Below are 16,591 nucleotides of genomic sequence, written 5' to 3'. Positions count from 1 at the left end.
CAGGGCTGCGGGGCGGGAGCGGGGCACAGGGCGCGGGGGGGGGGGGCCGCGGGCTGCGAGGGGCACAGGCAGGGCTGCGGGGGCGGGGAGCGGGGACGGAGCCGGGCTGCGGGCGGGAGTGGGGGCCACGGGCAGGGCTGCGGGGCGGGAGCGGGGGGCACGGGCAGGGCTGCGGGGGACGGGGGGGCAGGGCTGGGGGCGGGAGCGGGGGACACGGGCAGGGCTGCGGGGCGGGGGAGCTGGGGGCAGGGCGGGGCTGCGGGGGGGAGGGCGCGGGGGGCAGGGCCGGGGCGGGGAGCGGGGGCACCGGCAGGGCTGCGGGGCGGGAGCGGGGGGCAGGCCGGGGCTGCGGGGCGGGAGCGGGGGACACGGGCAGGGCTGCGGGGCGGGCGGGGGGCTGGGGCAGGGCTGCGGGGCTGGGGGGGGGCTGGGGCTGCGGGGGGGAGCGGGGGGGGGGGGGGGCACGGGCAGGGCTGCGGGGCGGGAGCGGGGGACACGGGCAGGGCTGCGGGGCGCGGGGCGGGGGCCGGGCAGGGCTCCTGGCCGGGCGCGGGGGGCACGGGCAGGGCTGCGGGGCTGGGAGCTGGGGACACAGGCAGGGCTGCTGGGGGCGGGAGCAGGGGGCACGGGCAGGGCTGCAGGGCGGGGCGGGGGCAGGGCTGCGGGGCGGGAGCGGGGGCACAGGCAGGGCTGCGGGGCGGGGGGCCCAGGGGGTACGGGCTGGGCTGCGGGGCGGGAGCGGGGACACGGGCAGGGCTGCGGGGCGAGGCGGGGGGCACGGGGCAGGGCTGCGGGGCGGGGGGGAGCGGGGGACACGGGCAGGGCTGCGGGGCTGGGAGCGGGGGCACGGGCAGGGCTGGGGGCGGGAGGGGGGCACGGGCAGGGCTGTGGGGCAGAGATGGGGGGCAGGGCTGCGGGGCGGGAGCGGGGGACACGGGCAGGGCTGGCGGGGCGGGAGCGGGGGGGCGGGCCTGCGGGGCGGGCGGGGCTGGGGAGGGCTGCGGGGGGGAGCGGGGGCACGGGCAGGGCTGCGGGGCGGGAGCGGGGGACACGGGCAGGGCTGCGGGGCGGGAGCGGGGGGCACGGGCTGGGCTGCGGGGCAGGGAGGCGGGGGCAGGGCTGCGGGGCGGGAGCGGGGGCACGGGCAGGGCTGGGGGGCGGGGGAGCGGGGGGGACGGGCCGGGGCTGCGGGGCGGGAGCGGGGACACGGGCAGGGCTGCGGGGCGGGCCGGGGGGCTCTGGGGCTGGGCTGCGGGGCGGGAGCGGGGGACACGGGCAGGGCTGCGGGGCGGGGAGCGGGGGCAGGGCAGGGCTGCGGGCGGGAGCGGGGGCACGGGCAGGGCTGTGGGGCGGGAGTGGGGGGCAGGGCTGCGGGGCGGGGGGAGCGGGGGACACGAGGCAACCCAAGCGGGAGCGGGAGACACTGGGGGGCTGCGCGGGCGGGAGCGGGGGGCAGGGCTGCAGGGCTGGGAGGGAGCGGGGGCACGGGCAGGGCTGCGGGGCGGGAGCGGGGGACACGAGCAGGCTGCAGGGAGGGACGGGGGCACGGGCAGGGCTGCGGGGCGGGAGCTGGGGGGCACGGGCTGGGCTGCGGGGCGGGAGCGGGGGACACGGGCAGGGCTGCGGGGGGGCGGGAGCGGGGCACGGGCTGGAGCTGCGGGGCGGGAGCGGGGGACACGGGCAGGGCTGCGCGGGGCCGAGCGGGGGGCACGGCAGGGCTGCGGGGCGGGAGCGGGGGACACGGGCAGGGCTGCGGGGCCGAGCCGGGGGGCACGGGCAGGGCTGCGGGGTGGGGCGGGGGGCCGGGCTGGGCTGCGGGGCGGGAGCGGGGGCACGGGCAGGGGCTGTGGGGCGGGGTGGGGGCAGGGCGGGGGCGGGAGCGGGGACACGGGCAGGGCTGCGGGGTGGGGCGGGGGCATGGCAGGGCTGCGGGGCGGGCAGGGGGCACAGGGCTGTGGGGCGGGAGTGGGGGGCCTGGGCTGGCGGGGAGGGCGCTGGGGAGCGGTCTGCAGGCACTGGGGGGGGGCTGCTGCCTCCCTGGGCAGTCCCAGCAGTGGGGGGCCTGTGGGGGAGGGTCTGGCAGGGAGCAGCCCTTGGCCGGGTGCTGGGCGGGGGGGGCGTGCGCTGTGCGCGGGGGCGACCCCTACTGGCCCGTGTCGGTAGCTCTGCCCCGCGGGGCCCCTGAGGAGCCTACGGTCCTAGACAAAGACCCAACCGGTCCTACCTGCTGGGGGCAGGGACTGGCCGAAGGCCGGGAGGTGCGGGGAAGGGTCAGTTCTGGACGGGGGAACCATGAAGGGGCCAGACTAAGGGGGGCTGGAATCGGGGGGCTGAGGGACCCGTCCGAGGGGCTGAGGTGCCCTGGCCCTGACTCCTGGACCCACGTCCCGTCTGTGCTGGGCTGTACCCGGAGGAGCGCCGACCCCCCTGTTCTCCCGGCCGGCGGGGCCTGGTCTGGCTGCTCCGGGTGTGCAGGGGGGGGACCCCGACGCCCTCTCACCAAGTTAGCGGTGAGCCGAGCCGGGGGCAGGGCTCCGGTGGGCCCTGCCCGGGCTGTCGGGATGAGCCGCACCGCGCCCGCCCCCAGGCTCGGCAGGGGCTCGTGGGGCCGGATGCTGGCTGGGGCGGGGCGGGGCGGCGAACTCCCCTGCTCCCGGCGCCGCCCCAGGACCCGCCTGCCAGCGGCTCTGTCCCCTGCACCACGCGGCCCACGGCACCAGGCCCACGGCACCAGGCCCACGGCACCAGGCCCACGGCGGGCTGAGCGCCCGGCCCCGGCTCCCCTCGGCACCTCACAGGGCCACTGGCCCCAGGGACCCAGCGTGGCACAGACGGGGCAGCGGGGCCCGGGCCCCTCCAGATCCAAGCCCCCGCCCTGCATCTAAGCCAGGTGAGGCTTCCCCACTCCCTGCAGCCCGCCCCTCCCTGCCCCCCCGCCGCCCCCGCCTGCCTGCCCGGCTGCCCCCCCCTCCCCCCGTGCCACCGCCTGCCTGCCCGACTGCCCCCCCTCCCCCAGTGCCGCCACCTGCCTGCCTGACTGCCCCCTCCCCCCAGTGCCCCCCTGCCCTGCCTGCCCCGCTCCCCCTCCCCCAGTGCCGCCACCTGCCTGCCTGACTGCCCCCCTCCCCCAGTGCCACCGCCTGCCGACTGCCCCCCTCCCCCAGTGCCACCTGCCCTTCCTGCCCGGCCCCCCCCCCCAGTGCCGCCGCCTGCCTGCCCGACTGCCCCACCCTCCCCCAGTGCCACCGCCTGCCTGCCCGACTGCCCCCCCTCCCCCAGTGCCACCGCCTGCCTGCCCACTGCCCCCCTCCCCCAGTGCCACCGCCTGCCTGCCCGACTGCCCCCCTCCCCCAGTGCCACCGCCTGCCTGCCCGCTCCCCCCTCCCCCAGTGCCGCCGCCTGCCTGCCCGACTGCCCCCCCTCCCCCAGTGCCACCGCCTGCCTGCCCGACTGCCCCCCCTCCCCCAGTGCGCGCCTGCCTGCCCGACTGCCCCCCTCCCCCAGTGCCGCCACCTGCCTGCCCGCTCCCCCCTCCCCCAGTGCCGCCACCTGCCTGCCCGACTGCCCCCCCTCCCCCAGTGCCGCCACCTGCCTGCCCGCTCCCCCCTCCCCCAGTGCCGCCACCTGCCTGCCCGACTGCCCCCCCTCCCCCCAGTGCCACCGCCTGCCTGCCCGACTGCCCCACCTCCCCCAGTGCCACCGCCTGCCTGCCCGACTGCCCCCTCCCCCAGTGCCGCCGCCTGCCTGCCTGACTGCCCCCTCCCCCAGTGCCGCCGCCTGCCTGCCCGACTGCCCCCCCTCCCCCAGTGCCGCCGCCTGCCTGCCCGACTGCCCCCCCTCCCCCAGTGCCGCCGCCTGCCTGCCCGACTGCCCCCCCTCCCCCAGTGCCGCCGCCTGCCTGCCCGACTGCCCCCCCTCCCCCAGTGCCGCCGCCTACCTGCCTCCCCCCCGCCGGGCCCCCCCCCAGTCCCCCCACTGCCCCCTCTCCCCCAGTCCCCCGCCCGGGCCGCCTCCAGGCTTTCTGCCTGCAGGCTGCCCCCCTCCCCCAGGTGGGGGCTTGGCTGGGCAGGAGCCGGATCTGTTTCTGCCCGGCCCCCCGCTGCCCGGCCCCCGCGCTGTGTCTGCCCCCCGCTGCCCGGCCCCCGCGCTGTGTCTGCCCCCTACTGCCCGGCCCCCGCGCTGTGTCTGCCCCCTACTGCCCGGCCCCCGCGCTGTGTCTGCCCCCTGCTGCCCTGCCCTGCCCCCAGTGCCCCCACCGCCTTCCCCACTGCCCGGCCCCCGCGCTGTGTCTGCCCCCTGCTGCCCGGCCCCTGCGCTGTGTCTGCCCCCTACTGCCCGGCCCCCGCGCTGTGTCTGCCCCCTGCTGCCCGGCCCCCGCGCTGTGTCTGCCCCCCGCTGCCCCCCACTGCCCGGCCCCCGCGCTGTGTCTGCCCCCTGCTGCCCGGCCCCCCCGCTGCCCCCCGCTCCGGCCCCCGCGCTGTGTCTGCCCCCCGCTGCCCAGCCCCCGCGCTGTGTCTGCCCCCCGCTGTCCGGCCCCCGCGCTGTGTCTGCCCCCTGCTGCCCGGCCCCCGCGCTGTGTCTGCCCCCCGCTGCCCGGCCCCCGCGCTGTGTCTGCCCCCCGCTGCCCAGCCCCCGCGCTGTGTCTGCCCCCCGCTGCCCGGCCCCCGCGCTGTGTCTGCCCCCCGCTGCCCGGCCCCCGCGCTGTGTCTGCCCCCCGCTGCCCGGCCCCCGCGCTGTGTCTGCCCCCTGCTGCCCGGCCCCCGCGCTGTGTCTGCCCCCCGCTGCCCAGCCCCCGCGCTGTGTCTGCCCCCCGCTGCCCGGCCCCCGCGCTGTGTCTGCCCCCCCGCTGCCCGGCCCCCGCGCTGTGTCTGCCCCCCCGCTGCCCGGCCCCCGCGCTGTGTCTGCCCCCCACTGCCCGGCCCCAGTGCTGTGTCTGCCCCCCACTGCCCGGCCCCAGTGCTGTGTCTGCCCCCCGCTGCCCGGCCCCCGCGCTGTGTCTGCCCCCTGCTGCCCGGCCCCCGTGCTGTGTCTGCCCCCCGCTGCCCGGCCCCCGCGCTGTGTCTGCCCCCTACTGCCCGGCCCCCGCGCTGTGTCTGCCCCCCCGCTGCCCAGCCCCCGCGCTGTGTCTGCCCCCCGCTGCCCGGCCTCTGCGCTGTGTCTGCCCCCTACTGCCCGGCCCCCACGCTGTGTCTGCCCCCCGCTGCCCGGCCCCCGCGCTGTGTCTGCCCCCTACTGCCCGGCCCCCGCGCTGTGTCTGCCCCCCGCTGCCTGGCCCCCGCGCTGTGTCTGCCCCCCGCTGCCCGGCCCCCGCGCTGTGTCTGCCCCCTACTGCCCGGCCCCCGCGCTGTGTCTGCCCCCCGCCCCCGCGCTGTGTCTGCCCCCCGCTGCCCGGCCCCCGCGCTGTGTCTGCCCCCCACTGCCCGGCCCCCACGCTGTGTCTGCCCCCCACTGCCCGGCCCCCGCGCTGTGTCTGCCCCCCACTGCCCGGCCCCCACGCTGTGTCTGCCCCCCACTGCCCGGCCCCCGCGCTGTGTCTGCCCCCCGCTGCCCAGCCCCCACGCTGTGTCTGCCCCCCGCTGCCCGGCCCCAGTGCTGTGTCTGCCCCCCGCTGCCCGGCCCCCGCGCTGTGTCTGCCCCCTACTGCCCGGCCCCCGCGCTGTGTCTGCCCCCTACTGCCCGGCCCCCGCGCTGTGTCTGCCCCCTGCTGCCCGGCCCCTGCGCTGTGTCTGCCCCCTACTGCCCGGCCCCCGCGCTGTGTCTGCCCCCTGCTGCCCGGCCCCCGCGCTGTGTCTGCCCCCTGCTGCCCGGCCCCTGCGCTGTGTCTGCCCCCTACTGCCCGGCCCCCGCGCTGTGTCTGCCCCCCGCTGCCCGGCCCCCGCGCTGTGTCTGCCCCCTGCTGCCCGGCCCCCGCGCTGTGTCTGCCCCCTACTGCCCGGCCCCCGCGCTGTGTCTGCCCCCTGCTGCCCGGCCCCTGCGCTGTGTCTGCCCCCTACTGCCCGGCCCCCGCGCTGTGTCTGCCCCCTGCTGCCCGGCCCCCGCGCTGTGTCTGCCCCCCGCTGCCCGGCCCCCGCGCTGTGTCTGCCCCCCGCTGCCCGGCCCCCGCGCTGTGTCTGCCCCCCGCTGCCCGGCCCCCGCGCTGTGTCTGCCCCCCGCTGCCCGGCCCCCGCGCTGTGTCTGCCCCCCACTGCCCGGCCCCCGCGCTGTGTCTGCCCCCTGCTGCCCGGCCCCCGCGCTGTGTCTGCCCCCCGCTGCCCAGCCCCCGCGCTGTGTCTGCCCCCCGCTGTCCGGCCCCCGCGCTGTGTCTGCCCCCCGCTGCCCAGCCCCCGCGCTGTGTCTGCCCCCCGCTGTCCGGCCCCCGCGCTGTGTCTGCCCCCTGCTGCCCGGCCCCCGCGCTGTGTCTGCCCCCCGCTGCCCGGCCCCCGCGCTGTGTCTGCCCCCCGCTGCCCAGCCCCCGCGCTGTGTCTGCCCCCCGCTGCCCGGCCCCCGCGCTGTGTCTGCCCCCCGCTGCCCGGCCCCCGCGCTGTGTCTGCCCCCCGCTGCCCGGCCCCCGCGCTGTGTCTGCCCCCTGCTGCCCGGCCCCCGCGCTGTGTCTGCCCCCCGCTGCCCAGCCCCCGCGCTGTGTCTGCCCCCCGCTGCCCGGCCCCCGCGCTGTGTCTGCCCCCCGCTGCCCGGCCCCCGCGCTGTGTCTGCCCCCCGCTGCCCGGCCCCCGCGCTGTGTCTGCCCCCCACTGCCCGGCCCCAGTGCTGTGTCTGCCCCCCCCCCACTGCCCGGCCCCAGTGCTGTGTCTGCCCCCCGCTGCCCGGCCCCCGCGCTGTGTCTGCCCCCTGCTGCCCGGCCCCCGTGCTGTGTCTGCCCCCCGCTGCCCGGCCCCCGCGCTGTGTCTGCCCCCTACTGCCCGGCCCCCGCGCTGTGTCTGCCCCCCGCTGCCCAGCCCCCGCGCTGTGTCTGCCCCCCGCTGCCCGGCCTCTGCGCTGTGTCTGCCCCCTACTGCCCGGCCCCCACGCTGTGTCTGCCCCCCGCTGCCCGGCCCCCGCGCTGTGTCTGCCCCCTACTGCCCGGCCCCCGCGCTGTGTCTGCCCCCCGCTGCCCGGCCCCCGCGCTGTGTCTGCCCCCCGCTGCCCGGCCCCCGCGCTGTGTCTGCCCCCTACTGCCCGGCCCCCGCGCTGTGTCTGCCCCCCGCCCCCGCCCCCCCCCCCTCTGCCCCCCGCTGCCCGGCCCCCGCGCTGTGTCTGCCCCCCACTGCCCGGCCCCCACGCTGTGTCTGCCCCCCACTGCCCGGCCCCCGCGCTGTGTCTGCCCCCCACTGCCCGGCCCCCACGCTGTGTCTGCCCCCACTGCCCGGCCCCCGCGCTGTGTCTGCCCCCGCTGCCCAGCCCCCACGCTGTGTCTGCCCCCCGCTGCCCGGCCCCAGTGCTGTGTCTGCCCCCCGCTGCCCGGCCCCCGCGCTGTGTCTGCCCCCTACTGCCCGGCCCCCGCGCTGTGTCTGCCCCCCACTGCCCGGCCCCAGTGCTGTGTCTGCCCCCCACTGCCCGGCCCCAGTGCTGTGTCTGCCCCCCACTGCCCGGCCCCAGTGCTGTGTCTGCCCCCCGCTGCCCGGCCCCCGCGCTGTGTCTGCCCCCCGCTGCCCGGCCCCCGCGCTGTGTCTGCCCCCTGCTGCCCGGCCCCCGCGCTGTGTCTGCCCCCCGCTGCCCGGCCCCCGCGCTGTGTCTGCCCCCCGCTGCCTGGCCCCCGCGCTGTGTCTGCCCCCCGCTGCCCGGCCCCCGTGCTGTGTCTGCCCCCCGCTGCCCGGCCCCCGCGCTGTGTCTGCCCCCCGCTGCCCGGCCCCCGCGCTGTGTCTGCCCCCTACTGCCCGGCCCCTGCGCTGTGTCTGCCCCCCGCTGCCCGGCCCCCGCGCTGTGTCTGCCCCCCGCTGCCCAGCCCCCGCGCTGTGTCTGCCCCCCGCTGCCCGGCCCCCGCGCTGTGTCTGCCCCCCGCTGCCCGGCCCCCGCGCTGTGTCTGCCCCCCGCTGCCCGGCCCCCGCGCTGTGTCTGCCCCCCGCTGCCCGGCCCCCGCGCTGTGTCTGCCCCCCGCTGCCCAGCCCCCGCGCTGTGTCTGCCCCCCGCTGCCCGGCCCCCGCGCTGTGTCTGCCCCCCGCTGCCCGGCCCCCGCGCTGTGTCTGCCCCCCACTGCCCGGCCCCAGTGCTGTGTCTGCCCCCCACTGCCCGGCCCCAGTGCTGTGTCTGCCCCCCGCTGCCCGGCCCCCGCGCTGTGTCTGCCCCCTGCTGCCCGGCCCCCGTGCTGTGTCTGCCCCCCGCTGCCCGGCCCCCGCGCTGTGTCTGCCCCCTACTGCCCGGCCCCCGCGCTGTGTCTGCCCCCCGCTGCCCAGCCCCCGCGCTGTGTCTGCCCCCCGCTGCCCGGCCTCTGCGCTGTGTCTGCCCCCTACTGCCCGGCCCCCACGCTGTGTCTGCCCCCCGCTGCCCGGCCCCCGCGCTGTGTCTGCCCCCTACTGCCCGGCCCCCGCGCTGTGTCTGCCCCCCGCTGCCTGGCCCCCGCGCTGTGTCTGCCCCCCGCTGCCCGGCCCCCGCGCTGTGTCTGCCCCCTACTGCCCGGCCCCCGCGCTGTGTCTGCCCCCCGCCCCCGCGCTGTGTCTGCCCCCCGCTGCCCGGCCCCCGCGCTGTGTCTGCCCCCCACTGCCCGGCCCCACGCTGTGTCTGCCCCCCACTGCCCGGCCCCCGCGCTGTGTCTGCCCCCCACTGCCCGGCCCCCACGCTGTGTCTGCCCCCCACTGCCCGGCCCCCGCGCTGTGTCTGCCCCCCGCTGCCCAGCCCCCACGCTGTGTCTGCCCCCCGCTGCCCGGCCCCAGTGCTGTGTCTGCCCCCCGCTGCCCGGCCCCCGCGCTGTGTCTGCCCCCTACTGCCCGGCCCCCCCCCCCCCCCGCGCTGTGTCTGCCCCCCACTGCCCGGCCCCAGTGCTGTGTCTGCCCCACACTGCCCGGCCCCAGTGCTGTGTCTGCCCCCCACTGCCCGGCCCCAGTGCTGTGTCTGCCCCCCGCTGCCCGGCCCCCGCGCTGTGTCTGCCCCCCGCTGCCCGGCCCCCGCGCTGTGTCTGCCCCCCGCTGCCCGGCCCCCGCGCTGTGTCTGCCCCCTGCTGCCCGGCCCCCGCGCTGTGTCTGCCCCCCGCTGCCCGGCCCCCGCGCTGTGTCTGCCCCCCGCTGCCCGGCCCCCGCGCTGTGTCTGCCCCCCGCTGCCCGGCCCCCGCGCTGTGTCTGCCCCCCGCTGCCCGGCCCCCGCGCTGTGTCTGCCCCCTGCTGCCCGGCCCCCGCGCTGTGTCTGCCCCCCGCTGCCCGGCCCCAGTGCTGTGTCTGCCCCCCGCTGCCTGGCCCCCGCGCTGTGTCTGCCCCCCGCTGCCCGGCCCCCGTGCTGTGTCTGCCCCCCGCTGCCCGGCCCCCGCGCTGTGTCTGCCCCCCGCTGCCCGGCCCCCGCGCTGTGTCTGCCCCCTACTGCCCGGCCCCTGCGCTGTGTCTGCCCCCTACTGCCCGGCCCCTGCGCTGTGTCTGCCCCCTACTGCTCGGCCCACGCGCTGTCTGCCCCCCGCTGCCCGGCCCCCGCGCTGTGTCTGCCCCCCGCTGCCCGGCCCCCGCGCTGTGTCTGCCCCCCGCTGCCCGGCCCCCGCGCTGTGTCTGCCCCCCGCTGCCCGGCCCCCGCGCTGTGTCTGCCCCCTACTGCCCGGCCCCTGCGCTGTGTCTGCCCCCTACTGCCCGGCCCCTGCGCTGTGTCTGCCCCCTACTGCTCGGCCCACGCGCTGTCTGCCCCCCGCTGCCCGGCCCCCGCGCTGTGTCTGCCCCCCGCTGCCCGGCCCCCGCGCTGTGTCTGCCCCCCGCTGCCCGGCCCCCGCGCTGTGTCTGCCCCCTGCTGCCCAGCCCCCGCGCTGTGTCTGCCCCCTACTGCCCGGCCCCCGCGCTGTGTCTGCCCCCTACTGCCCGGCCCCCGCGCTGTGTCTGCCCCCCACTGCCCGGCCCCCGCGCTGTGTCTGCCCCCCGCTGCCCGGCCCCCGCGCTGTGTCTGCCCCCCGCTGCCCGGCCCCCGCGCTGTGTCTGCCCCCTGCTGCCCGGCCCCCGCGCTGTGTCTGCCCCCCGCTGCCCGGCCCCCGCGCTGTGTCTGCCCCCCGCTGCCCGGCCTCTGCGCTGTGTCTGCCCCCTACTGCCCGGCCCCCACGCTGTGTCTGCCCCCCGCTGCCCGGCCCCCGCGCTGTGTCTGCCCCCCGCTGCCCGGCCTCTGCGCTGTGTCTGCCCCCTACTGCCCGGCCCCCGCGCTGTGTCTGCCCCCCGCTGCCTGGCCCCCGCGCTGTGTCTGCCCCCCGCTGCCCGGCCCCCGCGCTGTGTCTGCCCCCTACTGCCCGGCCCCCGCGCTGTGTCTGCCCCCCGCCCCCGCGCTGTGTCTGCCCCCCGCTGCCCGGCCCCCGCGCTGTGTCTGCCCCCCGCTGCCCGGCCCCCGCGCTGTGTCTGCCCCCCACTGCCCGGCCCCCACGCTGTGTCTGCCCCCCACTGCCCGGCCCCCGCGCTGTGTCTGCCCCCCACTGCCCGGCCCCACGCTGTGTCTGCCCCCTGCTGCCCAGCCCCCGCGCTGTGTCTGCCCCCCGCTGCCCGGCCCCAGTGCTGTGTCTGCCCCCCGCTGCCCGGCCCCCGCGCTGTGTCTGCCCCCTACTGCCCGGCCCCCGCGCTGTGTCTGCCCCCCACTGCCCGGCCCCAGTGCTGTGTCTGCCCCCCACTGCCCGGCCCCAGTGCTGTGTCTGCCCCCTACTGCCCGGCCCCCGCGCTGTGTCTGCCCCCTGCTGCCCGGCCCCCGCGCTGTGTCTGCCCCCCGCTGCCCGGCCCCCGCGCTGTGTCTGCCCCCTACTGCCCGGCCCCCGCGCTGTGTCTGCCCCCCGCTGCCCGGCCCCCGCGCTGTGTCTGCCCCCTACTGCCCGGCCCCCGCGCTGTGTCTGCCCCCCGCTGCCCGGCCCCCGCGCTGTGTCTGCCCCCCGCTGCCCGGCCCCCGCGCTGTGTCTGCCCCCTACTGCCCGGCCCCCGCGCTGTGTCTGCCCCCTACTGCCCGGCCCCCGCGCTGTGTCTGCCCCCCGCTGCCCGGCCCCCGCGCTGTGTCTGCCCCCCGCTGCCCGGCCCCCGCGCTGTGTCTGCCCCCCGCTGCCCGGCCCCCGCGCTGTGTCTGCCCCCTGCTGCCCGGCCCCCGCGCTGTGTCTGCCCCCCGCTGCCCGGCCCCCGCGCTGTGTCTGCCCCCCGCTGCCCGGCCCCCGCGCTGTGTCTGCCCCCCGCTGCCTGGCCCCCGCGCTGTGTCTGCCCCCCGCTGCCCGGCCCCCGCGCTGTGTCTGCCCCCCGCTGCCCGGCCCCCGCGCTGTGTCTGCCCCCCGCTGCCCGGCCCCCGCGCTGTGTCTGCCCCCTACTGCCCGGCCCCTGCGCTGTGTCTGCCCCCTACTGCCCGGCCCCTGCGCTGTGTCTGCCCCCTACTGCTCGGCCCACGCGCTGTCTGCCCCCTGCTGCCCGGCCCCTGCGCCGTGTCTGCCCCCTACTGCCCGGCCCCAGCGCAGTGTCTGCCCCCTACTGCCCGGCCCCAGCGCAGTGTCTGCCCCCTACTGCCCGGCCCCAGCGCAGTGTCTGCCCCCTACTGCCTGGCCCCAGCGCTGTGTCTGCCCCCTACTGCCCGGCCCCCGCGCTGTGTCTGCCCCCTACTGCCCGGCCCCCGCACCGTGTCTGCCCCCTACTGCCCGGCCCCTGCGCTGTGTCTGCCCCCTACTGCCCGGCCCCCGCGCTGTGTCTGCCCCCTACTGCCCGGCCCCTGCGCTGTGTCTGCCTCCTACTGCCCGGCCCCCGCGCTGTGTCTGCCCCCTACTGCCCGGCCCCTGCGCTGTGTCTGCCCCCTACTGCCCGGCCCCTGCGCTGTGTCTGCCCCCTACTGCTCGGCCCACGCGCTGTCTGCCCCCTGCTGCCCGGCCCCTGCGCCGTGTCTGCCCCCTACTGCCCGGCCCCAGCGCAGTGTCTGCCCCCTACTGCCCGGCCCCAGCGCAGTGTCTGCCCCCTACTGCCCGGCCCCTGCGCCGTGTCTGCCCCCTACTGCCCGGCCCCCGCACCGTGTCTGCCCCCTACTGCCCGGCCCCCGCGCCGTGTCTGCCCCCTACTGCCCGGCCCCCGCGCCGTGTCTGCCCCCTACTGCCCGGCCCCAGCGCTGTCCCTCCTGCAGGTGCTGTCCCTGGGGGCTGACGTGCTGCCCGAGTACAAGCTGCAGGCGCCGCGCATCCACAAGTGGACCATCCTGCACTACAGCCCCTTCAAGGCGGTGTGGGACTGGCTGATCCTGCTGCTGGTGATCTACACGGCCGTCTTCACGCCCTACTCGGCCGCCTTCCTGCTGCACGACCAGCGGCAGGGCCCCGCCCCCCGCGACTGCGGCTACGCCTGCAGCCCGCTCACCGTGGTGGACCTGCTGGTGGACATCATGTTCCTGGTGGACATCCTCATCAACTTCCGCACCACCTACGTCAACGCCAACGAGGAGGTGGTGAGCCACCCGGCCCGCATCGCCACCCACTACTTCAAGGGCTGGTTCCTCATCGACATGGTGGCCGCCATCCCCTTCGACCTGCTCATCTTCGGCTCCGGCTCCGAGGAGGTGAGGCCCCGCCCCCCGGACCTCCCGGCCTGCAGGCCCCGCCCCCCCGGACCTCCCGGCCTGCAGGCCCCGCCCCCCCGGACCTCCCGGCCTGCAGGCCCCGCCCCCCCCGGACCTCCCGGCCTGCAGGCCCCGCCCCCCCGGACCTCCCGGCCTGCAGGCCCCGCCCCCCCCGGACCTCCCGGCCTGCAGGCCCCGCCCCCCCGGACCTCCTGGCCTGCAGGCCCCGCCCCGCCCCCACCCGGACCTCCCGGCCTGCAGGCCCCGCCCCCACCCGGTCCTCCCGGCCTGCAGGCCCCGCCCCCACCCGGTCCTCCCGGCCTGCAGGCCCCGCCCCGCCCCGCCCCCACCCGGTCCTCCCGGCCTGCAGGCCCCGCCCCGCCCCCACCCGGTCCTCCCGGCCTGCAGGCCCCGCCCCGCCCCGCCCCCACCCGGTCCTCCCGGCCTGCAGGCCCCGCCCCCTTGGACCTCCCGGCCTGCAGGCCCCACCTCCCGGCCTGCAGGCCCCGCCTCCTGGCCTGCAGGCCCCGCCCCGCCCCCACCCGGTCCTCCCGGCCTGCAGGCCCCGCCCCCACCCGGTCCTCCCGGCCTGCAGGCCCCGCCCCCTTGGACCTCCCGGCCTGCAGGCCCCGCCCCGCCCCCACCCGGACCTCCCGGCCTGCAGGCCCCGCCCCCTTGGACCTCCCGGCCTGCAGGCCCTACCTCCCGGCCTGCAGGCCCCGCCTCCTGGCCTGCAGGCCCCGCCCCGCCCCCCCGGACTGCAGGCCCTTCCCAGACCTCCCGCCCCCGTCTGGATCTCCCTCCCCCGCTCCTGGCCTACAGGCCCCGCCCCCACCTGGTCCTCCCGGACTGCAGGCCCCCCCCTCCCAGACCTCCCGCTGCAGGCCCCGCCCTGCCCCCCCCTCCTGGCCTGCAGGCGCCCCCCCCAGCCTGCCGCTCCTGGCCTGTAGGTCCCATCCCCACACGGATCTCCTGCCCCGGTCCCGGCCTGGAGGACTGAGGTTAGCCTGTGGGGCCCCTGGAGGCCTGGGCTCCCCGGCAGCGGGGCCTGTGGGCAGCAGAGCGACCGGGGCCATTTCAGATTTTGGGGTGGGGGGGGGTTTGCAGGCCGGATGGGGGGACAGTGAGAGCACGGGGGGGGACGGGGGCTTCAGACCCACCTGTCCCCGGCTCAAATGGCTCCCGCCAGCGTAGGGCTGCCCTGCTGCTGGGCCAGAGGCCCTGGCTCAGAGCGTCGCACGCCAGCCGGCTGGGACCTGCCCCGGTAACTGGCAAAACCGGCAAATGCCAGAATAGCTACCGGAGGAGGCGCGGGCTGGGCAGTGGCCGGGCACTGGAGGCCTAACAAGCCCAGCCCTGCGCTCTGTGGGCGGCTGGCCGGCGACTGCGGTCCGTGCTGGCGGACGTGACCCATCCCGACCAGACCTACACCGTCCCGGGCCGTAGCATATTCCATAACTTGTACTTGGTCCGGGATCTCTTGGAGCTCGGGCGTAGGGACGGCTTGTCGCTCGCCCTCCTGTCCCTGGACCAGGAGAAGGCGTTCGACAGGATGGACACGGGGATCTCCTGGGCACCCTGCAGGCCTTCGGCTTCGGGCCCCGGTTTGTGGGTTTCTCCGGGTGCTGTACGCCCTCGCGGAGTGTCTGGTCAGGCTCAACTGGACCCTGACCGAGCCGGTCAGCTTCGGGCGGGGGGTGCGTCAGGGGTGTCCGCTGTCGGGCCAGCTGTACGCTCTGGCGATCGAGCCCTTCCTCTGTCTCCTCCGTAGGAGGTTGACGGGGTTGGTGCTTCGGGAGCCGGAGCTGCGGCTGGTCCTGTCGGCGTACGCCAATGACGTGCTCCTCGTGGTCCAGGACCCGGGCGACCTGGCGCGGGTGGAGGCTTGCCAAGCCGTCTACTCAGCAGCCTCCTCCGCCCGGGTCAACTGGGTCAAGAGCTCTGGCCTGGTGGTCGGGGACGGGTGGCGAGCCGGCTCCCTCCCACCCGCGCTTCAGGCCATCAGGTGGAGTGCGGGTCCGCTGCTCTATCTGGGCGTCTATCTATCCGCCACGCATCCTTCTCCGCCGGAGAACTGGCAAGGTTTGGAGGGCAGGGTGGGTGAGCGGCTGCGGAGATGGGCAGGGCTGCTCCGGTGTCTCTCCCTTCGTGGGAGGGCGCTGGTGCTCAATCAGCTGGTCCTGTCCATGCTCTGGCACCGGCTCAACACCCTGCGCCCGGCCCCGGAGGTCCCGGCCAAGCTCCAGAGGGCAGCTTTGGGGTTCCTTTGGCCGGGACTGCACTGGGTCTCTGCAGGGGTCCTGTCCCTCCCCCTGGAGGAGGGGGGTCAGGGCCTGGTCTGCATACGCAGCCAGGTCCGGACCTTCCGCCTCCAGGCCCTGCAGAGACTCCTCTTCAGTGCAGGTAGTCCGGCATGGGGCACCGTGGCGCGCGCCTTCCCCCGCCACCTCCGAGGGCTCCGATACGACCGGCAGCTCTTCCTTATCCAGCCGAGGGGCCTCCCGCGAGACCTCCCAGAGCTGCCGGAATTCTACCAGGACCTCCTCCAGACCTGGCAGCTCTTCTCGGCGACCAGGCCCGTTGTGGCCTCCGAGGGGGCAGACCTCCTCGCGGAGCCCCTGCTCCACAATCCAGCCTTGTGCGTGCAGGTGGCGGAGTCTCCCTCGGTGCGCCGGAGGCTGATCCTGGCAGAAACCACCATGGTCGGGGACCTCCTGGACTACAACGGGGGGGACTGGGTGGATCCCCGAGCGCTCACTCAATGCATGGGGCTCTCCACCCTCTGGACCCCCCTGCGCCTACTCCAGGAGGTGAAGGCGGCTTTGTCGCAGCCCGCTCGCGATCTCCTACAGAGAGCCCTGCGAGAGGGAACGCCCCGCCCCTCCCCTCCTGCAAAGCCTCCGTCCCTCTTTATTGGGCCCCTGTCCCGCGGGCCCCCCCAGCCTCCTCATCCCTGGACCCCCAGCCGGCTGCAAAATCTGCAGCCAGTCTGCTTCCGGACCGCGCCCAGGGAACCGCTGTACACGCTCGTGCTCCACACCCTGCATTTCCCCACCCTCGTGTCCCGCCCCGATACAAAGTGGCGGGACTACCTCAGACCTCTAGAGGGTGGGGACCCCGATGGGCCGGCGTTTATTCCACCTTAATCCCGCGGCCCGTCGGGGACATCAGGTGGCGGCTCCTTCACGGGGCCGTGAGCACGGGCGTGTACCTGGCGCGGTTCACCCCCATCCCAGACACCTGCCCCTTCTGCAGCGTGAGGGAGAACCTGGCGCACGCCTACCTCGAATGCGCCAGGCTGCAGCCCCTATTCCGGCTCCTCCAGAACCTCCTCTTGAGCTTCTGGCTGCACTTCTCCCCTCCCCTCTTTATTTACGCACACCCCATCCGTGGCCCCACAGAGTCGCGAGGCCTCGTCACCCTGCTCCTGGCCTTAGCGAAAGCTGCCGTCTACACTAGCAGGAGGAGGATGCTGGACGAGGGGGTCCCTGCGACTGGGGGGCCTATTTCCGCTCCTCCCTCGTGTCGCGAATCCGGGCAGAGTTCCTCTGGCGGCGCCCACCGGCTCCATCGACGGCTCTGAGGAGCAGCGGGCGCTGGCCGGGGCTCTGTGCTCGGTGTCCCCGTCCGGCTCCCTTATTTTAAACCTGCGACCCGCACTCCTTGACCCTGTTGTCATTTTTTGTCCCCCGGATTCAGTTGAACATGGGTTCAGTGTCCCCCCCATAAGGTTGGGGAGGGGCTTTTAGAATGATTTCAAATAGGCCTGGGGGCGGGCGGCCGGGTGGGGCCCGGGGGTGATGGCTGGGCCTGGGGGCAGGTGGTCGGGCCTTGGGGTGGGTGGCCATTGTTGGGGGCAGGGCCTGGGGGCGGCGGCAGTGGCCAGTCCAGGGGCGGAGCCTGGGGGCGGCGGCAGTGGCCGGTCCAGGGGCGGAGCCTGGGGGCGGTG

The 16,591-nt window shown here is 78.4% G+C and overlaps 1 protein-coding gene across 7 annotated transcripts in view; it reads left to right on the top strand.

Moving 5' to 3' along the window:
* The window catches only part of KCNH2 (potassium voltage-gated channel subfamily H member 2), a 74,569-nt gene that overhangs the window by 42,022 nt on the left and 15,956 nt on the right, over positions 1 to 16,591 (top strand). For 4 of the 7 annotated variants that reach the window (XR_016348993.1, XR_016348992.1, XM_089776855.1 and 1 more), the window contains exon 6: positions 12,214 to 12,642. The exons of the other annotated variants lie outside the window; for them this stretch is intronic. Coding sequence is in view for 2 of the 4 variants with exons in the window: in XM_089776855.1 (XP_089632981.1) it covers positions 12,214 to 12,642 (429 nt within the window). In the remaining 2 variants the exon portion in view is untranslated. The remainder of the gene's footprint in view (positions 1 to 12,213; positions 12,643 to 16,591) is intronic. 7 annotated transcript variants of the gene reach the window in all.

Source organism: Pelodiscus sinensis, chromosome 2 (genome assembly GCF_052426305.1).
Source record: "Pelodiscus sinensis isolate ZL-2025 chromosome 2, ASM5242630v1, whole genome shotgun sequence".
NCBI classification, from domain to species: Eukaryota; Metazoa; Chordata; order Testudines; family Trionychidae; genus Pelodiscus; species Pelodiscus sinensis.
The sequence above is the reverse complement of the archived record's forward strand: the minus strand, read 5'-3'. Positions and strand labels throughout refer to the sequence as shown.